The 26,029-nt window shown below is 38.9% G+C and overlaps 1 protein-coding gene across 4 annotated transcripts in view; it reads left to right on the top strand.

The window, feature by feature from the left end:
- BMAL1 (basic helix-loop-helix ARNT like 1) overlaps positions 1-26,029 on the top strand; it is a 54,792-nt gene that overhangs the window by 22,195 nt on the left and 6,568 nt on the right. For 3 of the 4 annotated variants that reach the window (XR_012764672.1, XM_075427485.1, XM_075427486.1), the window contains exons 2-15: positions 5,439-5,562; positions 6,287-6,440; positions 9,452-9,472; positions 10,482-10,520; positions 10,842-10,883; positions 11,821-11,978; positions 13,781-13,860; positions 14,876-14,968; positions 15,875-15,992; positions 18,197-18,346; positions 19,745-19,991; positions 24,337-24,443; positions 24,791-24,941; positions 25,503-25,591. Coding sequence is in view for 3 of the 4 variants with exons in the window: in XM_075427485.1 (XP_075283600.1) it covers positions 6,301-6,440; positions 9,452-9,472; positions 10,482-10,520; positions 10,842-10,883; positions 11,821-11,978; positions 13,781-13,860; positions 14,876-14,968; positions 15,875-15,992; positions 18,197-18,346; positions 19,745-19,991; positions 24,337-24,443; positions 24,791-24,941; positions 25,503-25,591 (1,435 nt within the window). In the remaining variant the exon portion in view is untranslated. The remainder of the gene's footprint in view (positions 1-5,438; positions 5,563-6,286; positions 6,441-9,451; positions 9,473-10,481; positions 10,521-10,841; positions 10,884-11,820; positions 11,979-13,780; positions 13,861-14,875; positions 14,969-15,874; positions 15,993-18,196; positions 18,347-19,744; positions 19,992-24,336; positions 24,444-24,790; positions 24,942-25,502; positions 25,592-26,029) is intronic. The other variant, XM_075427487.1, reaches the window with a different exon arrangement.

Genomic DNA, 26,029 nt, shown 5'->3' with positions numbered 1-26,029 from the left:
ATTGTATGCTAGACTTTTAGCTGTGTCACTAGGGGTATGTATCAGTCCCCTACTAGGGAGGGAAATGCATCGTCTGTAGCACAGACCCCTTTCAGTCTAAACAGGTTTGATTCCTGGAATTGACATGGGCTGGCTTTGGTTTTGTTCCAGTTTTCATTTTCTGCTTTGAAGGTGGTCCATATCTCCATCTGTAAGTCCTTCCCATGGGATTCCACCAGCCTTGAAGCAAATACTTATCTGCTTCACTGAGAGAAGAACATGAGCTAGGATTTTGGCGGGGTATTAAATTTGTTTGGTTCTCTTTCGAGAATCAGCCTCTTTTCCTTTGTTCTGTGCTGTCTGAAGCGTCATACTTAGAGATGCAGACAGAACAAAACAGGGAGGAGTGACTGATACACCATGTGAGTGTGCTACCAGTCAGAGAGATCTCTACAGGCCAGAGAAGAAGGTCGGCAAGAACTTTAGAAATAACTTCATGGAGTTGAGCAAAGGGAAATGCCAAGTGCTGCACCTGGAGAGAAAAAACTCTGTGCCCCAGTACAGACTAAGGGCTGAGCAGCTGGAAAACAGCTCGACAGAAGAGATCTTGGGGGTCCATGAGCCAGCACTGGTGCCCTTGCAGCAAAGAAGGTCAACGGTGTCCTGGTTTGCATTAGGAGTAGTGTTGCCAGCAGGCTGAGGGAAGTGATGCTTCCCATTTACTGAGCACTGGTGAGACACTTCTGTGTTCCTGGGTCTAGCTCTGAGTTCTGCAGTGCAAGAGAAAATTATTTTAGTTACCACTTATTTTTGGTTTTGAATCAACAGAGAAGTCCTTTCTTAAAATTGCTGGAAGTAAACATTTTAGGTACTTTCCCTTTTAAGCAAGGAGGGATGGGATCTGAGGTCCCTCTTGAACTGGAAGTCTAAGTGCCCGATAAACAAGATAAAATTCAGAATATTGTCCTGTGGTTCTATTACCAGTAGAGCAGTCTGGAAAACACCTGTGAAACGATGCCATGATGTGACTTGCTCTGTCTTTTCTCAGAGACACTAGTAATGAACAGACTCGTCTTCAGTAGGGAAGTGCATGTGGACAGGATCTTGATCTATTGAAAAACTGCCTTTACGTGAATTTCCTAGGGCTGAAAGGTGTTCTTTGTGCATGTGGAGTTTTTCTTCTGTTTATTGGAGACTTTTTTTTTTTCCCCCCCTCTATGTCAAAATGATTCATCTCGTAGCTTTGTGGCTGGTTTAAATTCACAGGCTGCTTCCCTCCAGCCTGCTAATTTTTCTGTAGGAAAGCTGGGGAGCAGCTGTTGGCACAGTAAGTCGCTTGAGCAGCTGGAGGCTGTGCCTCTGCCTTCCGCAGGGCAGGGGTGCTTGCACCCTGCCATGAGGGGCCGGGTAGCAGCAGCTGCGAATGCGAGAGGTGCAGGAGGCTGCTCTGTGCGTGTGCCTAAGGACGGGGTCGAAACGTGAGCCACCGACATCGCTAAGAGCTTGGGTTGGGAGCAGTTCCAAAACTCAGATGTAGATCGTAGGCTGCCAGGGGTTGGCAAACGTGCTGATGAGTGAGTGGTAAAAGGATGACCTCAACAAGCAAACCAGGGGAAAACCACTTCCTTGCTCCAGAGGGTGCAGTGAGATCCATCTGCATGTGAGAGGAAGCCACAGGGCTTTCTGTCTGCTGGGAGCAGAGTGTTCTTGCAATTAATATTAGGGAGTTCATGGAGCACGAATGTGTCATTAAAACAAAACAGTATCAATATATATATTGGGCGAATACAAAGTACTCTGACAGCTGCTCCTTAAGTACTGAAGGAAAAGGAAAATACTGCTGCTTTAGTTCAGAGATCTTCCTTTGATTCCCACAGAGTATTTCATAATAAAAATTCTGATGTAGGAACTGCCTATTACTTGCAGCAGCCGTGCCCGTGTGTGCCGATATGTGTCTTGAAATCGTCATAGGGACGCTTGCAGTCCTTGTGCTGCTGAGCAGAAGTCTCCCACCATTACCGAGTGCGTGCACATCTGGAGTATGCATACATCTACAACACCTCTTGAAGAAATACAGATAGTGAGGATAAATACTCCTGTTCTTCTGTTTCTTACTAGTTCATACTGTGACAGTTAGCTTGGGAGATGGAATACTGCCGTGAAGGGAAGTAGCTGGTTTCCTTTCTGTGGCTGTTTTTGGTTCAGTCATTACGTATGGGGACGACGAGTGTCTTTTCAATTACTTCATAAGGAAACCACACCACAGTTTTCCTCTGTCATTGCAAAATAGTGCTTTTAAAATATGAGACACTTCGGATTCGTAAAGTTATGAATTGCGTTTCTTTTGAAGTAAATATGTATGTATGTTGGAGATAGTCGACTCTTGCCTAGGGGTAACTGAAACTGGTGGTGCTTGTGTGGAGAGGTCTTGACTCCCGGGTGGGTGCTTGGTAGATGTAGTTGACCTACTTTAGCTCTGACCTTGATTTGCTCAGAGGTGTTTATGTACTCATGATCAGCTTTGCTGCATGATTAAGCTAGTCACGTGTCATCTAACTTTTTTTTTTAAGGGATGAACAGTAAGATTTGTTTTTACTGTCTCATTAGCCTTGTTACAGTGGGTCGGAGAAAGACTGAGTGCAAGGGAGGGGAATCCTGAAGGAAGTGGTCCCAAACAGGCTGTGGAGAGACGCTGTCATGCAATACAATGACAAAATACCATTTGATTCTCCTCTACAGGAGAATTTAATCAGGAAGTGGAATACATGGCATTTTTTCAAGTAGGTCCTTGGAGTACTTTGGCAACAGGCTGGCATCATAAGTGGAAGATTTGAACTTTTCCTTACATACATGGGCAACTTCGTATTCTCAGTCCTTCCCATAGAGGATTTGGTTTTAGTCATTGAACAACTAGCAGCTGGAGGCTGAAAAGATAGCAAAATATTCAGTTTTTCAGAATTTTAAGCAAGCCTTGCAACAAAACATTTCTCTGAACTGTTCACTATTTATTACAGTAGGGCATGCTGATTTTTGCTCTGATCATTGGGTTGACATTTTCTTAACTTTAATGCTAAAATGTAGGACTGTGGTTGTTAGAACTGGGATGAGCATTTGGGACATGGCAGAGAAGGGGCTGAGTTGAAAAGAAATTCAGAATTCTGATTTTTATGTAACTTTATTCTGCTTAAATGGTCAAGATGCTTAAAATAGCTGCTTTGAAACTCTAGACGCTTGGTTGTAATTTAAAATAGCAGAACAGTTGAATGGATACTTGATTTCAATTGGGTTTTTTTGTAAAACTGCTTTGAAATTTTTGTTTTGAGATGAACAACAAAGCATTTTTTTTTTTTGCATTAAAGCACACCAGTGACTTGTGCAGTGTTCTGATATTAAGCTAAAAATGCTGACTGTTGCAGACGTTGTTAAAGGGAAAGGACTGTGTTAAACTTACAAACCATTTTTTTTCCTTTTCTCTTTTTTAATTCCAGCTTATCCCAGCCTTCAGTCTGAGGCCATCATAAGTGGTCCATGAAATTATATTAAGCAGTAAAATGTGAGTTTAGCAAGTATGTTCATGTACAGAGATGTTCAGGAATGTTTGAAAGGTAATTGTGAGTGGTTGGGTCAGAAATTTTAGAAAATACTTGTTTCTAATATGTGCATTATACAGTGTTTAGGTTTTTTATTAGATTGTAAGAGTGAATCATGGATGCACAGTAAATGGGCAGCATAAAAAAGAGGCATCATAGGTAGCTTGATGTGACAGTACTTCTGTCACTGGATCCATAGGGCTTAGCCACAGGCCACACTAAGTTTAGCCATAACTAGCTTCTGCGCATCAGCTGAGGTTGAAGATAATGTTTTTGGATCTGAACCAAGCACAGAGAAATGGTCAGTGACTGTAGTTTAACTGGCGCCTTGTAAATTAAGCTGCAGTAATCTCATAAACTACAGGAACATGGTTGAGTTTATAGTTGTTGGACTACTTTGAGTAAGAGAAACAAAGCAGACAACTAGGAAAAGGCTGATACAGAAAGAAAGTAAAGCCTGGTCTACAAATAGCTCTATTAGTGTGAATTAAAGCCTTGTAAAATAAACTGTGGTTAGGGATTCAATGGCAATTTATAATTTGACTTAAATTTGTACTGATTTAGCTTTTGTCGGTGACCTTTTGGTGTCAGCTGGCCTCTTAACTTGCCGGTACCGGTATGTCCACACATTCACAAATACCTGACTCCTTTTTCATTTTTGAGAAGGGACCACAGAGAAGTTGTCAGGTGAGATGGACATGAGCGCTCAGCAGTAGTTTGAAAGCTCTGCTTCTAGAACAACAGCAATTTTCTGTTCGCAAGTTGGTGTGGTATTAAGGCAATGACTTGCCTGACCTTAGATTTAAGAGCTGTGATCCCTACTGTTATTACTGTAGCAGGGCCAGCGATTTAGGTAATTTAAACTTCTGAAATAAATTCTGAATTTGCTCGTCTGGCAGAGCTGAAGAAAATGATACCATTGACTTCGGCTTTTGAGAGGTTTCTGTTGGTTTATAACTTCACAAGTCTATATATGTGATTCAGTAGAATTGGTTATAACGTGGTCACGTTGACAGAATACTAGTTGTATGACTTGCAAACTTCTGAGCGTGTCGTGGGGGCTTGCTGATCTGTGTAATTGGGAAGTTCTGCTGTTGTCGCAGGTTGGAAAGGCAGTCACGATGTTCACAGATACATTAACCAGCAAACAGTGTATCCAAAAGACTTTCAAAGTTTTTTTGCAAGAGGCAAACTTAAAACAGTTTTTAAGCCTTGCATAGTAAGTTTTGCTGAAAAACTCGTTTTGTGGCAGAAATCTGGAAGGGAAGGATGTCCACCTGCAGACCAGCCACTAAGTTTACAGTGTAGTTGGGACACGCAGTTGAGGACTTAAGTTATAGTGTGGATTTTATTTAAAACTTGAAGCCTGCAGAATAGAGCAGTGTTTACCCCCCTTTCCTTTGAAAACGTGAACTGCTGTTACACGGGAAAATCAAATAATAAGCCAAGTCCAAACTGTCTTACTGCTATGGCCACCTTAAAAGGGAGGTAGCCAGGAGTGAAGGGATAAGTCTGTCTTTTGCACTGTAACAACAATTTGACTCATTCTGGTAGCATCTGACAACAAATGTGTTCAGATCTGATCATGGTTTGTGAGCAGAAGGGTTTTATGCAAAGACCGAGGAATGATAAAGGAAGAGATGCTGAAGAGATTCCTTCTGTTCCAAAGCTTGGTCCACTGGAGATGCACATCCCAATATCTAAACCTTTTGATGATGGATAATGCTTCTACACTTTATAAGGAAATTACAGTTCAATCCTTGAGTAGTATACATCTGTTTGTTGTTGTAAACTGTGTCTAAAACAATTGTTCTAAACCAAGTTGTTTTGAAAGTGTTTTTTAAGCATGCTGATTTTCTTCCCATTCAGGTTTTTGAAAGTACTCAACTAACAGAATATGAGGCATGAAAGAGTTCTAAGGTGATCAGCTGCTTCAGGCTGAGCATCACTATCTTTCACCAGGTGGATCTAGGCTTCCAAGACAGGCTTTCAGGTAAAAACTCTTCTGTTTAACAGTTGATGCTGTTTAGTAATGAATAAACTTTTCACAGGGTTTCTTCGAACAATATAATTATTTGCAGTCTAGAGGAATAAAACTTGTATGTTTTGCATGAAAAAGCTAATTAGATTCATCTGTACCTTTAAGTAGTCTTCTTAGACCATCATTGGGTTATTAGTTTTTTATTTGTGGGGTCTGCTGTGGTGGAGGTGTTTATTTAACCTGATTTGCTATGGAACTCTTCTGAATTCTGTTCCATGAAATTCAGTGGAATTAGAAGTGTCAAAGCTTATGAACTTGGATGCTATCTTCACAGGGAGAGACACACTAAAGCTAGTGTTCCCGAACACCAAAAGACAGACAGAACTGATGCTTTATTTATGTTAGGTAGAAGCAGTTGGCTGGCTAGTTAACATAAGAGTAAAGCTGGTTTCATTAAAAGTCACAATGACAATTCTTCAAAAACAGTTGTGCTAAGTAATGTGTCTTGAGCGTGGTCATGGTTTGTGTGCAATACTCAATACATCAGTAACTGGAAAAGGAGAAATTGCCTATTATGTGTTTTATCACAAGAGGTAAGAATAGGATTGTGGGTTTTTTGCAGTTTTTAAAAATACTAGGTTTGAGATTTGGTTTATTTGATTAAAAATAGTTAAGCTTCTGCTTCTGTTCATGCAGTGGTTTTTTGGTTGTGGGTTTTTTGTTTTGTGTTCTCTAGTGTTAAACAATCCAATGGCAGACCAAAGGATGGACATATCTTCTACAATTAGTGACTTTATGTCACCAGACCCTGCGGATTTGATCTCCAGTTCTCTTAGCACTTCAGGAATGGATTGTAATAGGAAAAGAAAGGGAAGCTCTACCGATTATCAGTAAGTTGGATTTCTCTTCATTTAACACTGCTAAAAAGAGGTTGTAACACAACAATACAGTGGGGGAGATGGTTGAAATGCAGCAATTTTTAGATAACCTTTTCTTGACAGTCTGTTGTAAAGATTTTAATAATGAAAAAAGTTACTATGCATTAAGAGGAAAGTTCATTATATAATAAAAATAAAGCCTTCATTTCGGTGCAGCTAGAATTGAGGACTATCAGATGGGGTCAGGCTGAGGAAAGAAACCTTTGATTGGGGGGCGAAATTAAGACTGGTGAAATATACAGTGTGAAGGTTCATTGTATTGACCATTTACACAGGAAATAGGGTGTCTGACTAGTTAGAGGGAAGATAATAAATTCATTAAAAACAGAAGCAAAACTGGGAATGGTTCCTTTTCTTCACCTATTTTTTGTCTTTTTAGTCACTTCCTATCAGTGTGCTGCCAGCCTTTGCCTGATGAAGCTATTTTGGTTTCCCAGTTGAATATGAATCTGAATAGTCTCTGGTTGGAGGCGGTAGATCTGCCTTCCATTTAACCAACTTATTTAATCTTGTATTGGTCCTTGACTGTAGGTTGTCATTCCTGAGGAAATAAAAACTTGGTTTCTTCTGAGTCAGTGGCAGAACGTGGCTTTGTTTCCAGAAAGCTGCTTCTCTTTAAGGGAAGCTTGCTAGTCACAGTGCTCAGAAGCACTGTCCAAGCCATAGCTTCTCTCTTGGGGCAGGTATTTGAAATAGAAAGAACTCACACCAACTCTGCTTTAGATCACTGAAGGTCATAGTAAAGTTTGCCAAGTTTCCAAACATGTAATGTCTTCTGCACTAGGTACACCAAGACCAACCTACTTATAGAGTAAGTCAGTGTAGAAACCAGATATGTGTTGTAACTTTACAAAGTCTAGCTGCAGGGTGACTTGTGAAAGAATCCCATGCGTTATTAATACATAAAAATGGACTATATAGCTGTAATTTAGCATAAACTTTATCATTGTGGGCCTCTGGATTGTTGGCAGTTCTTTTTGCAGGGAGGGGTAGAGTTTTTAATCCATGCTGAGCATGCCAATTAAGCATTAGGTTCACTGCGCGTAGGACTTCTTTTTAGGAGAACTTGCGTGCAAAACTTTAAGTACTGTTTAAAGACCACAAACGTACTGCATAAGTACCTTCTCTGATACGCGTTTAGGCTTGCTGAAAAGCACATGACTCCCTCTAGTTGAATTGACTACTACAAAATCCAGTGAACAGCCTCAGTCTTACCAACTTCCTCTTCTCTAGAAAGGATTTCTCCATCTTTATTCTTCTGGGTAGGAAGCATTGCTCAAGTCCTCTTTTCCAAAAGACAGCTTGCTTTTGTAAGTTACAGTTCTGCCTTTTAGGCTGTGTGAGCATTTTTTTTAAGATATGTGAAAACACTGTTTCCTTGAATCCGAAGTAAAATAAGTTTACAACAGCTGTTGTCATACCACAGTTCATGTTGTGTTGCAAAGGAAATGGTGGCTAGTAAATATTCCTATTTTAAAACAGAATTTAAGGTAGACTTCCTTGATCCCTCCTTCTATGTGTATGCATCGGTAGATGTTCAGAAATACTACTGTTCAGCTTTTGCTGATGTTACAATTTATTTTTTTACATAAATTGTCTGAGTGTCCGGTTTTCTGCTTCATCTACCAGTGAAATCAGGGAATAAGGAAGGCAGAACCTGACTGTTTTAGTGTGATTCTTTGTTCAACTCTGAAGTACAAGCAACTTATTGATCAGCTGTGCTTTCAGCTTTCCATACCAGCTTCTCTTCAATTCTTTCTCCTGCCACTCCTCCAGGAAAATTCCTGTCCAACCTATTGCTGTCACTTCAGCAAAGGTTGTCTGTTCTCCACTATGGTCTGTTTTAGTCTGGAATCCAAGACTTCACGCACAGGTCTATAAACAGTTAATTTCTTTTCTTGGGAGTAGTGTTTTCAGTTGAAATAATATATGATAAGAACACAAACTATCCTGACGCATTTGTAACTTACCTTGTACCTCTTTTAAATATTGCTTTCTGGGTTTTTCTAAGGCTGAAAAGAATTTTGTCACAACAAGCATCCTGTAGCTAAAGGTGGCATCACAAGTGCCTTGATTCTAAGTCCTATTCTAGACCTGCATGCTATTTCTTTGTGACCATCAGAAGCGCTTTGAGCCATTGACTAAGACAGTAACTCAAATCTGCGAACTGAGAGATGAAGAAAACCTTTAGCATTATTCAGACTTCTTTCAAAAACTAATCACAAAGATAATTGATTTAAAATTGCAATGAATAATATATGAAAGACTACCATGTTTATTTTTAAGATGGCTAATGTCCAGTGTTGAATAACTTGTATGTTAATGGCTAATATGAGAAGATTTTTCATAGTCTCTTAACATTTGAAAGCTCATGGTGTTTCAGACTTAATAGTCTTGAAGTGGTGCCAGCAGTTAGCTCGCGTGTAGAAGTTCTGTTTAATTTCCTTAAGTTGTGATGAAGTCTGTATAAGGTTTAGAATTAGGACATTAGTACTGACTAAAAGAAAATGTTCATCTCTCCTGCTGGGCAGAATCAAAAACTGACAAACATGGGATACTCTCTCTTTCTTTCATTTTTTTTAATTTCTGGCCTTAGAGTCCTCTGAAATCCCATTTATCTGACCACAAGGGCAACACACATAAAGCACAGATATTTTAATTTCTGAAGATGGAGCAATATCTAAATGATTTGCATAATGTAATTTAGGTTAGTTGTTATACTAGTTTTCAGATTAAGTGTAATGAACTATGCTATTTTTTCTTAAAAAGCAGAGTATTCTTTCAGAAAGTAGATTAATTTGAACAAGCTTGTTTCCTTAGAATATGTTCACTGCTATTGTCTTGTTTTCATTGTGCTTTTCATTTCAAATAGAGTATAAATCATCTTGAGAGTTTCAACAGAAAATGTAAGACATTATTCTTATTTCTTGTGTATGGTATACTTTATTTTTCTTTATTTTCAGACTTGATGGCTTTCCTTTTGAGTAAGTATAAATATTTTAATAATTGGTTTCACTTTAGAAGAGGCTCAGTGTTTTTCCTTGCCTATTACTTGAAACTTGCAGAGGAAAATTAAGCCAGAATAAGCCATGCTTATGAGTGTCCATTTAAGCACAGTTCTACAGATTTGTGTATGTCAAAACATTCTCGTCCTAATTCTTTTGTCTGACAGTGCTGTAGTCTGAGGCATTCAACTTTTTTTACCAGATACGGCCATGAAAACTTACGTATTCCTCTCCTTCTTATTTCTGTACATAGATACAATATTAAAATGTAATAAAGGGGATCTTTTTTATTCCTCATGGCTCCTTCCTTACGTTATTTTTTTTAATGTGGAGACTAAAGTAAGCCATTTATCTACACTGAAAGTTGTATTAATTAAAAAAGTGCCTAATTAGTTTAATCCGGTCTCTCATTCTGTCCATGCATTTGGCAATCGCCAGTGGTTCGCTGGTCTAGATTATTACCATCTCCTACTCCAAAATCAGCTACCATAAGAAAAACTGAAGTGTAAAACATGCAGGCAACTGCACAAGTAATTCAGGGCAGTTTGTGAATTTTATGCTAGGCACTTTGAGAACTGCCTCTGGTCAAACTTTTAACTATAGTAAATGCAAGTTAGTAGCCTATTTCTGATGAAGACATGAAAAATACCTGCTTTGCTATGTCCTTTCTTTTTCCACTCTAGTTAACTGAAAAACATTTTTATAACAGATGATATCTTTGAACTGCAGCATGTTTTACTGTCAAACACGTCAAACTGTGCCATTTTGTTAGCTCCGAAGGAGACACAACCAATTTAAGAAAATGTTTTAATATTACAAGAACCACACAACTTCTTTAGTCCTTCCAGTTCTTACTTTTTTTAGTCTTATTTTTGTATGGGTGATTTAAAGATGATAGGAATACTTTATTCTAATTTCATGGTAGTTTGGTAACAGTTTTGCTCATCTTGCTTAATTTGTGATATGTTGTTTTATTCTGTTTCTGCAGGGAAGGTATGGATACAGATAAAGATGACCAACATGGAAGGTACTATTGATACAGCCACAGTAGTGACATAGGGTCCTGTGTGTAGATACCTGTTTTCAGTGTCACTGTGGTCGTGTGCCCCAAATAATTTCTTTGCTGGGACAAAGACTTAAGATTGTTAAACAAATTAAAACAAACTAAAACCCCCGACACTTTGAGCCACAATATTATAAATAATTATCTTTTCTTGAGAAAGGTTCAATAAATATTCAAATTTTAAAAAACTGATTTTAATGAGGATCAGTAGGTATGTAAGATGTATTGAAAGAATTGGTCTTAATGTTTTCAACACTGTAACTTCGTGATATCATTTCTCGACAGATTGGAGTATACAGACCAACAAGGCAGAATAAAAAATGCAAGGTAATACTCTAAACAAGTATAATGAAAAGAATTATCTTGTAACTTCTGCCATGTGAAATATTTGTATGTGTTTCTTATCCTGAAAAATATTTTTTCTTAGCTTTCACCTTCTATTATTTTTCCATATCTTTGCACTGCTAACATTTTTAATGTATAAGCGCCATATAGTTTTGTGAAAATACTAATTTGGTGGGTAACTTGGTTTTAGTTACTTCATTAATATTGAAATTGAAGCCTGTGTTTCTGATACTGTTACATTCTTCGTCTTGTTTCTTTCAAACTTGATAATGGGTGGTAAAAGCATTAAAAGTCTCTTTAATACGGAAAAATGTAAAACAAATATTAAATTATTTAGTGTTTATCATAATTTTTCCTGATTAGGAAGAGTTAATTCAGAAGTATCTCAAATATTATGAAAGTATATAGGAAAGCTATAGGATGAATAGAAGACTCATATTGCTACAGCAAAAGGTAGTTTTAAGTAGTATATTTATATAGTATACCGATTACAAATTCTTAATGGAATGCTTTATTTAATATTTATATACACTGGAATTTGCTTATCTGTGACCTTTATGATTCCAGTTGTGTTTTAATGTACATGCTAGGAACAAAAGTGGTGTACAGCAGTAGAAACCTCTAGATAATTATGTTCAGTGGATTATTTCAGAACTAAGGATTCAGTGTACTGTATGGCCAACATTGTGTGATGCAGCCTTGCCTATTGCTTAGAACTGTAACTCACCCAAATAATGAACATAGAATGGCTGAAGAATTCTGTGTGTGGATGTCCTTTTCATGAGGATAAGGGAGTAACTTAATTATCAGGAAGAGGTTATTTTTGTGGTTTTGCTATGCTGGATTTGGGGATTTTTTTTTTAAATACAACTTATTTTCTCATGCTTTTCTGTTTTTCTTCACCACCTTACTTGTTTAGGGAGGCTCATAGTCAAATTGAAAAAAGGCGTAGAGATAAAATGAACAGTTTTATAGATGAACTGGCATCTTTGGTACCAACGTGCAACGCTATGTCTCGAAAGCTAGATAAACTCACTGTGTTGAGAATGGCTGTCCAGCACATGAAAACATTACGTGGTAAGTTGATTGAGGGTGGAGGAGGGTAGGACAAGACTGGAGGAGGACAGCAAAATGCCATACTTTTTTCTCCCCCTTTCATGCCCTTTTGCCAAAAAGGAGTAAGTTAATACATTTTGGGAGGACTTCTCCCCTTTTCTTGGCGTTTGATGCGTGTTCATTTACAGCTTACTGGTTCGTGGTCCGATGTCCTGATCTGACTGGGATATTTGTGGATTAGAAAAGAAGAGTTTTCCATCATCTGACGCAATTGATCGCCATCGCTAGATTCACCAAAAGCAAGGCAGCTGAGGCAGGTGGGGGGAGCAACAAAGGGCTTAGTGGCAGTGGACAGTTGAATCTTGTGTAGCACTGAGCAGTGCTCGTAAGCAGGCAACATGCGGAACTTCTTGGGTAGAGAGGTTAGATGTTAGGTGTAACATTCCTACAGGACTTGGGAGGTTTTCTGTTCGTACCTTGAGCTCTCTGTGAGAGAATGGAGAGTACTTTGAAAATTCAATTTCAATCTTCTGCTACAAGCACCTGAAGGGAGACACGCAGATCTAGAAGAGTTGTGGTTGCTGCAGATCTCTGTATATCCTAAAACTTCATGTAAGAGTGAATCAATGCTTGGTACCATTGGTGATGAAGGTGAAAGCTTAAGCATTCAAGAAATATGCCCCTGAGAAAAGATAGTGATGCAGCCAATTTAAAGAAAGAGTCACTGTTCTAGTTTCTAGGAGACCTGGTGTCTTCCAGTCATATTTATCCTAGCGGTTTTGCAAGGTTTAACATTTTCTGCCAATGTCATTTGATTAGGCTAGCACTTCAGTGGTTACTCATTTGACTCTTTTGTCTTTATGAAGGGGATAGAATGAGAAGAATTACTCTTTAATAAATAACTGCCTCATTTGTTGCTAATTTTGGGCATTTGGCATTGCAAGATGATGTCAGTGTAATGCTGTTTTTTGTCTTTGGCAGGGAATGAGAGAACTGATTTGTAAGTTCCCAAGTGACAGTCTGTTTACATGACCTTGCTGCGTTTTACTAAGTTATCAAGAGAAGAAATAGTCTGAAAGTTTTTATTTTTTAATCTCTGATTTTTCATTTCTATTTCTGAGACTAGACCATAAATCAAGGACAGCATTTGGGTTAAAAAATATGTCAAGGAACACTTTTATATCTCAGAAAGCATTTCATTTGCATTACTACATAATGCAGTACTTGTTTTAGCAAAAAAGCTATCCTTTTTTAAGTTAATACCAACAGAGCTGAAGTTGGTAGTAAAACTAAACCAAAAAGCAACTTCCATTTTAAAGGACACCTGTAATGAACACTCTTACGAGGAGTGGCTGAGGGAGTTGGGGCTGTTTAGTCTGGAGAAGAGGATGCTGAGAGAGGACCTTATCACTCTCTACAACTACCTGAAAGGAGGTTGTAGTGAGGCGGGTGTTGGTCGCTTCTCTAACTAGCAAACAGGATGAGAGGCGATGGCCTCAAGTTGTGTCAGGGGAGGTTTAGGTTAAGTATTAGGAAAAATTTCTTCACTGAAAGAGTGGTCAGACATTGGAAAAGGCTGTCCAGGGAGATGGTTGAGTCACCGTCCCTGGAAGTGTTCAAAAACTGTGTAGATAGGGCACTTCAGGACATGGTTTAGTAGGCATGGTGGTGTTGAGTTGATGGTTGGATTTGATCATCTTAGAGGTCTTTTCCGTCCTTAATGATTCCATGATTCTAGTATAAGGAGGAGCCAAAGGAAAATTGCTCATTTAAGTGTGTATTGTTAAGTTTGTGATAGGGGATTGTCTGTTTGTTTTCTTTAGGTGCTACAAACCCATATACAGAAGCAAACTATAAGCCTGCTTTTTTATCAGATGATGAATTAAAACATCTTATTCTCAGGGTATGTTTCAGCTTTTAATTAAGAAATATTAATGACTGTGAATATAACTCTCCAAAAGCAAAACACCAATATTTTTCTGCCTTGTATCTCATCTTAAGAATGTTGTGATTATGGACGATAATGAAGAAAGCTGCAAGACTACTGCGTAAAGTCAATGGGTTTTAACGATGACTAGCATCTCTTAATTTAAGCCAAAAGATTTAAGAGGGAGATCTGAGGAAACTCTGATATTTTGATGGTAACCATCTTCAGTTATTTCATGGAATGAACCAAAATGATATGAACTGTTTTCTTGCAGAATTTCTGCTATGGGCTACCTTGACACGATTTTCAGCATACAATGATATAATGAACACCTTTTTTGAGGTCACTAATGTAACATAACTTAATGTGTTTGGCTTCTTGCTCTATATTTCTTTTATAGTGTGGAGAATATATATGATTTGTCAATAGTTAAGCACTTCTAGTAGCTTGTGTAATTTGTGAAGCACTGCAGTGCCTGCGTGCAGCCTATACAGAATTTAATTTCTGAAGCATTGTGACTCTAAAACTACAAAATTAGGGTCTAATGCTGCATGTCTGTATGTGGCTCAAAAAGAGTACTATTGAAATGAGATTTAGTTGCCTACAGGCACATAAAAAATATCCAGGTTATGTTTGGTTTCTAAAAGAGGAACTATGGAATAAATACAGTTAAAATAGTATTTTAATTTGAAGGCATTGTTTAACATAATCATAATGTTATTGTACAAGACATGGATTCTTTCTTCCCATGAAAGTGATTTTACCTTCTGGGCATGATGCCCAGAATGATGCCAAAAATGTTTGCAGATGCAAAAAAGACTTTATTGTAATTTCATAGCTTGCCTGTTGGCTCAGTTATCTCTACATGTTAAGACAGCTCTCCTAGTGTAGAAATTCCACTGTATACAAAATGTTTTTAAAGGTTATAATGATGCAATGAGGATGTATAACTTGGTAATTTACTTTTTTTTTTTCCTTTTCTCCTGATTAGGCAGCAGATGGATTTCTTTTTGTTGTGGGCTGTGACAGAGGGAAGATACTGTTTGTTTCAGAATCTGTCTTCAAGATCCTCAACTACAGTCAGGTATTCTTTTCCATTTTAAGTCATGTTAGGCCTTAAAAGATTTGAAAGCTTTTTTTATGGTTGTGTGTGTGTATGGAAGGATGTTTATGTGAGTAGTCTGTCTTGAAAGCTGAGATTTGTTGCAAAGGAAGAGCTTTTCTCTGCCATGTCATTAGACAAGATTGTTTCTGGTTTTCATTCAAACTAAGGAGGTGAAAAGGAACTAAATTTACTTCACTGATGGATGCATTCTGATCAGGGATTTACCCTCAGGCTTGCAAAAGCATTATGTAATTCGGAGTATAAGCAACTATTGAAAAATCAGTCTGAGGTTCTTCCAAGAGCTTCACATGAATTTTTTTACTTAGTTTTCTTTCTGTCTGTTCTGGTTTTGCTGGCATACTTACTGGTAGAAACTGGGAAGCAATTATACCAAAGCCAGGTTTTTTTGACGTATGCTTAATGTGACGCTTAACTTGCACTGTATATTGTGTAAATAATATTCTTAATTCTTTCTGTCATCTGCCCTCCTTACCAAATTTAAAAACTGTATTAGCTTCAGAAGTTTCCCTCAGCCAGCCTTGGGTTAGGTATATACTAAATACCTACTCATCATGTAAACACTGAAAGAATTAGGACTTTTTCCTTCAAATATGTAGTGTATAAGTGGGACTGAAGAGAAACCAGAATATTTGGTGGTGGGGATTGAGCATGCTACTTCTTCAAAACTCTTAGTAAAAGTTCCTGTCTCCTGTAGTAACTTAAGTATATAGAGAAAACATAACTTCCATTAAATCCTGTATCTCAGGTGTTTGGTGTTTCTTGGTTAGACCTATATGTAAAAAGATAGTTTATAATGGATGCTAAAATTGATAAAATATACTGAACAATTACTTTAATTTTTGACTGAATATTCAATCTCTACAGAATGATTTGATTGGTCAAAGTTTATTTGATTACCTTCATCCTAAAGACATTGCCAAAGTGAAGGAGCAGCTCTCTTCTTCTGACACTGCGCCACGAGAAAGGCTTATAGATGCAAAAAGTAAGTATTGCCACCTCTTGAAAAACAGTGTCGTGTAGCCAGATTCACTGCTTCGGAATATTTGCCTAATATCAAAAGTGTGTGTATGGGGTGCTGTTTGGATTGCATGTCATGGCAAGGAAGTTTTAGCTTAAAGACTGGAGGGGGCGGGAGGGGGGAGTACGAAACAGATATCTGAATGTAGAAGCTAGTAGGTTTGGCATGCACTGCAATGTAGATGGGTTGTTTAGCTGGCTTCACCTGTGGGGTATCCTCTCTCTTCCAGATGTCAAAGGTTTAATTTTTCCCATTCAAACATATGAAGCATTTGTTCTAATCCATCAGTCTCAACAGTCAGAATACACTCAGTATTATCTTGGTAATCCTTAGCTGTCAGTCAAGATAGAGGATTCTTTTTATTTGTTTATCTGTTACTTACTGCCACTTCCATCAGTGACCTAACCTTTCTCTTACGAGGTTTTTAATTTGGTCCTCGGAATCATTTCCAACTATGTCTTTTAGCTGTGTTCCACTCTGGTATTTTAAAGTAGTTCTGTGTCTCTGCTGCTTTTGAGGTGAGTGGGTGTTTAATTCACTCTCATAACAGGAGTCTGCATTGCTTAAGTAAAACGTGGTATCTTACAACTGCAGATTTCCCGGTCATTGAGTCTCAAGCTTGTCAGGAGCAGCAATCTGTAGGATCTCATCTCAAACAAGCCACCAGCTCGACTTCAGAAACTGAAGTCGAGAGAGATCATTCCACGGCAGTGAGCATAGAGGCTCCAGCTGGATCAGCTTTAGTTTTTCTGGCATCTGGTTTTGTCTCATTGTCAAGCATGTATATCCAGTGCTAGCTCCTTTTTCTGCATGCCTCTGACAAAGTTAGGGAAAAAATGAATACTGTGAATTGCAGTCTTCCCATCTGCTATGGTAGACTGATTGGTAGAATTTCAAGAACTCATAAAGAGTACTAGTATGAATGTATGTATTTATTTTTATATTGGCATGAGTGACTCAGGCACAGCTTGTACTCTCACCACTGAACAGCAGTTTGGAGTGCATGTGGTGCGGGACAGTCTGACCACCTTGAGGTGACCTCACTCAATTCTAATTTTAAGGGAGGCACGCTTCACACTAAAACACTGGCATCATTGTTTTCCTCCTTATGTTAAAAGCCTACAGAGCCCTAGAAGTTTTCGCACATGCTTATAGCGGTTCATTTATACATATCCCCACGCAGAAATGGTTGAAGTGGATAGTAAGATGTAGAAAAGTTGCTGTGTGATTTAAATCTTCCATTGGCTCTTAGAGCACTGTCCGCTTGGAGCTCCAGCTGCATCACTGGTGTTGCGGAAACCTGTGCTCCTGATGCGTGCCAGGCATCTTCCTGGAGCTCTGTTTGTACCAGCGCACTGCTGCTGGCTCCCAGAATTGATGGGTGTTTGGGAACTGTGTTTCTCCAGTTACTTTCTGCAGAAAATAAGCTAAGAATCTCCTGCAAGAATATGGTAAAGGTCAAGACTTATTGTTAGGGCATGTTTGTATGCCTTTATTTCTGTGAGGCTAGAGAGACTTGTTACGCACAACTGGAGGTCTTGGGGGATGTGCAGTCGCTTTGTAGGTCACTGCTACCTTCATTCCTCCTTCTGTCAGAACAGTGAAAAAATCTGATGTCTAGAAGCACACCAGTTGAGATGGACCTGGAATGGCACCCGGCCTCTTCCGGTCTATACATGCATATGTGCTCTCTGGGTGGGTGTTGTGATAGAAAAGCCTTTGAATCTGAAGGGTCATGGGCCTGTTGAGTAACTGTGTATGAAGTACCACTCTAGTTATGAGTGAATAATCTCTCTCTCTTTTTAATCAGTTGATTAGTGTTCAAAGAAATCACAATATTTATTGCAAAACTTGTGTGGATTTGTGCAATCTTATGCTGATCTTTGCATTTAGAACCCTGTGTTCTCAAGCCTGCGTTGATGTTTTCACGCTAGAAAGTGTAATCAGAAATTCTAATGTTGATGTGGTCATTTGAGCCCTGCACATACTCGCTTACATGAAAATCTCCAAAATGGGTCTTCTGCTTCTGAAGAAGCATATAAAAGGACTTCTGTGCAAGTCCCAGCAGACTTGAAAGATTCTACAGTTGGGTTGTATGATGTAATCATTTGTATGGTTAACTTGTTACTTGACAAAGACAGCTTCCTCACTTCCTCTGTTTGCTACAGCTGGACTCCCAGTTAAAACTGATATAACACCTGGACCATCACGACTATGTTCCGGAGCAAGACGGTCCTTCTTTTGTAGGATGAAGTGCAATAGACCTTCAGTGAAAGTAGAAGACAAGGATTTCCCTTCAACCTGTTCGAAGAAGAAAGGTAACAATTATGCATCTTATTACCAAATGAAATTAATGGCTGTCAGGCTTTTTTTTTTTTAGTATTCAGTTGCTCATTTGCAGTGGTTAAGTCTTTCACGTTTATTGAACACTGTCAATGTTTCTTATTAAAATGTCGAATTATGTCTAGGTCTGTTACTTCTTCATACTTCATCCCCACCCCCTGATACCTTTTACACACTGTATTAGCAATAAAGCCAAATTCTCTTCTGTGCTTTCTTGAAATTTTTGCAGGCAGTTTGTGCTGGCAGTTCTGGTGTTATTATTGCATCTTCTTTAGACGTTGATCATATCGCATTCAGTGTTGACCTTCTAGCCAGTGTCTTCAACAAAGGGGAGCTGTTACCCTTCTATTTCTCTGCTCCATATTTGACAAGTGATATTTGCATGGATTTCCAACTTAAAAAATGATTTTATTCTGAGGTCATCTGTGGTTTTGGAACCTTCTGGGTACTGGAAACATAGCATTTCTACATCAGAAGTATTTGGTCATAATGTTATCAGAGCTGGTAATGTCTTTTTCCTCTGCAGGTTAGTATTCTAGACATGCTGGAATATGTATTTAGTCCAAGTTTGAAAGTTACTTCTTTGAGTACTTTGGATAATACATTTGGTATCAGTTAAAGTAGGAAGCATCAACTAGAGAACAGGAGGCAATTTCACTGTTTTGTCTCTGGAGGTGGCAGCTGCCCCAAGTGTTTCCTGCTCGATCCAGGCACAGATTCAACACTGGGTTGTGCTTTGGTGCTCATCCCTGAGGAAACCAGTTTGTGCAGTTAGGCGTAAGCCTTTTGCTCTGCCTCTCTGTCAAAGTCTGCCTTGCAGTTTTGTGGCTTGCTCAGTGCAGAGGAGTAGAGGTTCTCCTTTCGGATACCGACTATATTAATTGTCATTGTGAATCTTCATCCTGACCCCTACGTACAGCTATGCCCTGTACACCCCAGACTGCATACTCTGCCAGACAAATTGTTCCTGGTTTTTGTAGGAGCCTCACGTGAAGTTGGAAAAGGCATCTTACTTATTTATTAATATACTAATTTCTTCAGACAATCCTTTAGATTACTTGCATCCTGTGCTGAAATAATAAAATGTGATGTAATTTCTACTTAAAGATGATCAAAAGTGACCTTGGTCTGAACTATGTGGTGTTTCAATATAAATAGTGGTTTTGCAGAGATAAATTGTTTATTGAAGTATCTCAGATTAGCTGCATTGAAGCAGGAGTGCTGAAAAATCTCTTGGTGAACAGTATCCCAAATTTCCTGGAGAAGAGAGGAGATGCATTATTAGCGGAACTGAGATGAAGTTCGCCAGAGCAATATCCATGACCTAACTGCTTTTTTTGGTTTTTGTTTGTTTTTTTTTTTTCTTTTTACAGCAGACCGCAAAAGCTTTTGCACTATTCATAGTACAGGATATTTGAAAAGCTGGCCGCCAACAAAAATGGGACTAGATGAAGATAATGAACCAGATAACGAGGGTTGTAATTTAAGCTGTCTTGTTGCAATTGGACGGCTGCATCCTCATGTAGTACCACAGCCAGTCAACGGTGAGATCAGGGTGAAACCTACAGAATATGTTTCTCGACATGCAATAGATGGGAAATTTGTTTTTGTAGATCAGAGGTAAGAATACTTGTAATAACTTCCACAGTAAGTTACTGTCCGATGCTGCTTTACTGACAGCTTTACTTAAAGCAGTGTAAATACTATTGAAAAAAGAAATGACTGTTCTTTTCAACTTTTTACTAAATCCTGACTGCAAGTTACTTTGTTTTTTGAACCCAAGCTCAAAGCTATTACTATGTATTTATTCTGTAATACTGAATAAATTAAATAAAAACCCCAAACTCTCTAAAAATATGGTTTACTAGACAGAATAATCCAGGGATTGTTTCTGCCCACTTGTTAAGGGAATGTATGCAGGTAATCCTCAAAAGAATATGCTGTCCTGTTTTGAGACTGGACTTTGTGATTGTTAGCTCTTTATTTGAAAACATTTGGAAACACAACTTAGTTATGTTATTGCACAGGCTGCATTAGGCTTTAATAGCGTACACATTTATTTAGCTATATACTTGGACACATTCTGCTAAATTAATACTTCTGTATTTCATCTTTTTTATTTATAAGAAAGCAAGCTTTTCATAAGCTTTACTTCTTGGAAAAGGTTTGAGAACTTGTACCAGTGTGGTATCTTCTTTAAAGCATCAATTTTATTTATTATCTAAAAGGCTAATTCTCATCTTTTTTGAAAGAAATTGCTTGCGTTTTCTTAAGTAGCAGAGAGACATGACCTGGGTCTTCCTTCAAAATAACTGTCATCGTCGAGGGAAAAAAGGTGGTTGAAGGATGTTAGTGGAGGGGTTATGCTGGGTTGGTTGGAGAGGGCTTGTTTGGTTCCTTTCCTTGTGGAGATGGATTGAGACTGAGCAGATGAGGCTGTTTCAGCTTGTCTGTGGCTTAGGCTCGGCTGCTTGCAATGTAGAAAAGTCCAGGCTCTGAACTCTGACAGAATCTGTCTGCCAGAATTGGTTTCCGGGGTGAGCCTGGTGTGTCAGCTGATGTTTAGTGGACTTGGAGAGGAAATAGAGCTGGCAGTCTGGAGAGGAAGTGTGGTGAGGACAGCCTTTTTTTTTTTTTTTTTTTTTTGTCATCTATCCGGTTGGGGTGGCTGGTTTTTTGGGGTTTGTGGTTTTTGGTGAGGTTGTTTGGGTTTTTTGTTTCTAATTTGATAGAAAGCTTTTTGAAATGCTAGCTCTTCAGCAACAGCGCTTGGAGCTGGCGATCACTCTGGGAGCTGTGAGAGCACTCCTAGCCTTGCTGTTGTTCAGGAATTGTGCTGTTCTGTCATGCCAAAGTATGGTAGTTCATGAACGAGTTTTGCTTTCAAAAGATCAGACATTCCCCTGAAGGATAATTTTCAAGTATTTCTAAAATAGTAAGACTCAGAAAATATTGACCTGCTGTATTTAAACACATATGTCCTTACTTGTTTTCCAGCTATTGTTTACAGTCCTTGGAATGTGTATGCTACAAAGGGCTCTTTGAGAGGGACTTTTTTTTTTTAGAAGAAAACCTCATCTGTAAGGGTTAAGCTTGGCATCCTGTGATCCGTGCTTCCACTGGACAACATGTAGGCAGGCACCTGTAAAAGTTAAAAACTATTAATTTATTTCTGTGTTGGGGTTTGTTGTTCATATAGACTTGTTTCTTTATCATTTGTCCAAGAAAATCCAGGAAAGAGACACTTGTTAAACTCGGTCGCGCTTTTTGTACTTACGGATTGCATGGTCCCTGGAGAAGAACTGCTATAGATTAGGTACTAACTAGCTGGGCTGCCACAGTCAGAGAACTACTTAACAGTTCACTGTCATAATGGCAGGCTACACTGAATGGAATTTTAGACCCATCCCACCTCTTACTCCTTCAGTGCCTTTAATGAATCTGGATGGTGAAGTTGAGAGTACAATGAAGTTTATTATATATGCAGATGACATTATAGACAGCTTCAGAGTTCAAAGCTGCCTTGTTAAGTCAGAGAAGCAAGCTAAGGAAAAAAGTAAATAAAGGATGAAATTCAAGAACAACAAGAGCAATTTCTTTGATTGCTTAATAGAATATGGTCAGATATTAAATTCGCAAAGTCTTTTGACATCTGCTGTAATTTGGTGCATCTTCTTTCCAAAAAGCCGGTTCATACTGCTGTGCAAGTAAATGTAAAAGGTTTGACAAGTTGCTTACTGATGCCCAGTATTGGCTGTTACCCATCTGTGTCAGGTTTCCCACCACCGCAATGTTGTTAAAAGGCTTGGATACTAAAATTCTTGGGGAAAATACTGGAATAAAGTTGACTTGGTTCCTAGCTCTTCCTTCTTAAAGATAAGACTCTATGTTTTGCTACTTCATTACCATTACTCCATAGGCTCTCGGAGATAATTCATCAAAGCATCTTGGAGCTATCAGCAGTTCAAGTGTCCTGGGATAAGGTTCACCAGACAAAGGCCAGTCTGAAAATTTCTCTTGTAAATACTTGTAATATTTCCTTCTCCAAGGCTGAGGTTTTAGAGCTCTTGGTCCATGAGGACTTCAGGTGTAAGCCACCTGATTGGTGCTGAATGCCTTTAGTGTGTCTGGGGAAAATACAAAAATGCCCTGCATTTAGATACTAAGAGTTTTCTGCTTCGGTGCTTTTCCTGCTGTTCTTATTCATAGTTATTAATATGTACTAATTTCTGCATTTTATAATATTTAATTTGGGCATTTTTGAGATTGCAGAAGAGGTGATGATCTACGTAGGTTTGTTCCTTATTACCCTTCCTATTTAATTTGCATTGGAATACTTTGAAATTGTGACTCTTACTCTGATTTCTTCAAGGAACTATAATTTTTCCTCCAGTAAATGTTCTTCTAAGAAGTGTACAAATCAAAGTTCACTGTAGTTCAGTATTTTTGTTTGGTCTCCGTTCTTCTAGTGAGGATCTCAAACATTCAGCCGTGTTACTTTCTGTTCAGATGTTCTTGAGCAGTTTCACTAGGGCTCCTGCAGATTTGATTCTGACTGTGTTCTTTATCTTCTAAATTAAATGGTGCACATTTCAGGGTCTTCCTGGATGGCTCGTCCTGCTTTGTTCCTTTCTCAACTCTTTCTTCCTTCACCAGGAAGTCTTAGAATGATTTCCCCAAGTGGTGGCTGTGTTGTGTGCACCGTGGTAGCAGTAATGTACTGTCCCTCCCTGATACCCTCAAAAGTATATCTTAGGCTGTCTTCTGGGGGCTGGAGGCAAGCGTACACACCCCTAATGTACAAGGTGACAGCACTTCTCTTCTGCCTTCCTCCTCCCCCCCATCGGTTATTCTTCATGTTGGTATTCTGGGTTAGATGAGTTACCCGAATGAAGTTGTTACAGCTTTTAAATCATTAACAACTCAAGAAATAATCGTTGTCATCTTGTTTTAACATACACATCTCCAGAGTGTTCAGCATACAGGCCTGCTGTTAGTTTCTTCCTTGTTGAGAATGACCCTTCCACCTTGTGTAAGGCTGTTGTGTAGCTCATTGTCACTTGCCTCCAGTATTGCTTTGCCTTTTCTTTTGAACTTAGTGGAAAGCTCGGGTTACCAAGTTGATGCAGAGTGGTTTTTTCCTAGCTTCTTGAGGTGTCCTCCATCCTGGCCAGCAGCTCATTGAACACTGCCGGAGAGGCAGATCAAGAGTCCATGGCTTTCCCATGTTGGCGATCGCAGGTGTATTTCGTTCGAAAGGTTTCTGACGAGGAAGGAAATTACTTGACTTTGTGGCTGGTTCTGATGAAACAAAAAGTTGGTTTATTTGCTTCATGCTCCTCTTTGATTTAACACAGAGACGCATAGTTGGTCTCTTTGTGCTTATTCAGAAAACTTCTGTTTGTTAACTTTTCTTTTTCATGGGTGTGGCTGCAGGGTTTGGTGGGGTGATTTTTTTAGCCCACTCTTAAGGCTTGTGACTTGAGGGGAGAAAATGCTCCTGAGACATGTGTTGTGCTACAATTTAGCCTCTGTAGCAGCAGCACTGTGGATATGCAGAGGAACACGGCAGTTCTTCGACCCTTTCACGTCTTTTTTTCAATGGCATTTTATGCAGAAAGCTTCGTATTATCTTGTGGCTGCTACAAGGCAGCTTTATTCAAGGTCAGATTCACAAAATTACAATATACTGCCAAAGCTATTTAGAAAGTCTTACATCCCCTCCAGCGGTGATAGGTCAAATGTAATACCTGAGGGCTGTTGATGTTACGTACTTTCTTTAATTACCTGAGAATTAAAAAGAGGATTCTTAATGATTTTTTTTACCTTCTAAGTTGAAAATACCTTTCCTTGTTACTTGAGCCTTACCCAATTTCAGTGTGAGTTTTAGTAATCTGTCACTAATACTTTAACTTGAAAAAAATTCTTTTCTTATATTTTTTTTCCTCTACCTGCATTCTCCAAGGGCAACAGCCATTCTCGCATACTTACCCCAGGAACTTCTAGGTACTTCGTGTTACGAATATTTTCATCAAGATGATATAGGACATCTTGCAGAGTGTCATAGACAAGGTACAATTATTAATAATTCAGTAAAGAAATTTTGTAAAAATATTGAGAACAGTTGTGCATTAATACAACCAAACAAACCTGGAAAGATTTGGATAATTCTCTTGACTAAAGCATTTGCAAACAGAACATTGTGCCGCATGTGCCAAGCAATGTGATTATCTTAGACTTCCATGGATTTTTAGTGAATATTTGAGGTTCGCTTTGGGTGAAGGGGGATAACTGCAGAAACAGCATTTTTCTTTAGGGGTGATGGGAGGAATTAACTGAGGCTTCCCTGATAAGGGCTCTGCTTATGTAATTGTGGTGCCTGTTTGACACAAAGTTACTTGTTTTCTGCCTGTATTTAGTTTTGCAGACAAGAGAAAAAATTACAACTAACTGCTACAAGTTTAAAATAAAAGATGGCTCTTTTATTACATTGCGGAGTCGCTGGTTCAGTTTCATGAACCCTTGGACCAAAGAAGTAGAATACATTGTCTCAACAAATACAGTCGTTTCGTAAGTATTTTTCTCTTAGCCGATGTAAGTGCTGATTGCTTTGCCCTGTTTTCAGATGAGGTTTGACCTAAATATGTGCACGTCTTCTATATGACAACAGGTGTCTTCTCCAGATAACACCTGGAACTGCAGACCTGGGGAGAGGGGAATTAGTTTAATAACTGCAGTAGTTTAATATCTGTTTATTAAAGCCTGCAGAAATATAAATATTTTTTTCTTTGGGAAAACCTGTGGTTCCAGCCTTCGTAGGACTTCCTCTCCCCTTTTCTCTTCCCTTGAGGGTTCTGTACAGGTGCAGTGACTTCACAGTAGAATAACTGCTGTAGAGGAATTCTCTTGTGAGAGAAGCTGTTAGGGTTCTCTGCACTCTTGGAGTTGTGCCATTGTAGTTTATTTTTGTTGTTTATCTAGCCTCGGTGTCAGTCACGGTGCTTCTTTCACAGGGGTGACAGTGACTCACAAACTACTCAAACCCTGAAGCATTCCATTCTGATGCACTGGCAGAGTGACTGTTTTGCAGGGTTTTCTATCACTGATTCTTCTAATTCTTGAAATCCCCAGCACCAACGTACTTGATAGTGGTGACGCAGCCTTTCCACAGCTTGCGGCTTCTCCACACAGCATGGACAGCGTGCTTCAGGCTGGAGAAGGTAACTACTGTACTGTGAGGAAATTGTTGGCAGCCATGCCTTGTGAGCAGCTAATCCTACATGCACAAATTTGCTCCACTTCTTCATTGAGAATTTGTTAATATCCTAAAGAAAAACAAATTTTAGGGCAAAAAAGTGTTAAAGCAGTTCTTGCCCTGTTGAACTTAAATGCCTACTTTGGATATAAGCTGGTCAAAGAGAAGTGAATGAGCCAGTTAAAAGAAACAAGTATAAACAGGGTTGGATGAGTAATGCAGAGAAATGCTTGCCTTCGTGGATGGTGCTATTTGTGCATCCTTCGAGAGTGACTTCAAGTCTGTGGTCAGTGCAGATGACTACTCGGAGAGTGAATGGATCATAAGTGTAGTTTGGCCTTTTGGCTTATCGCCCCTCAACTGCCCTTGGCTTGACTTTTTGTCAAGACACAAAGACTGACCT

This window comes from Opisthocomus hoazin, chromosome 7 (assembly GCF_030867145.1).
Source record: "Opisthocomus hoazin isolate bOpiHoa1 chromosome 7, bOpiHoa1.hap1, whole genome shotgun sequence".
In the NCBI taxonomy this organism is placed as follows: Eukaryota; Metazoa; Chordata; class Aves; order Opisthocomiformes; family Opisthocomidae; genus Opisthocomus; species Opisthocomus hoazin.
This window is presented reverse-complemented; position numbering and strand designations above follow the sequence as displayed.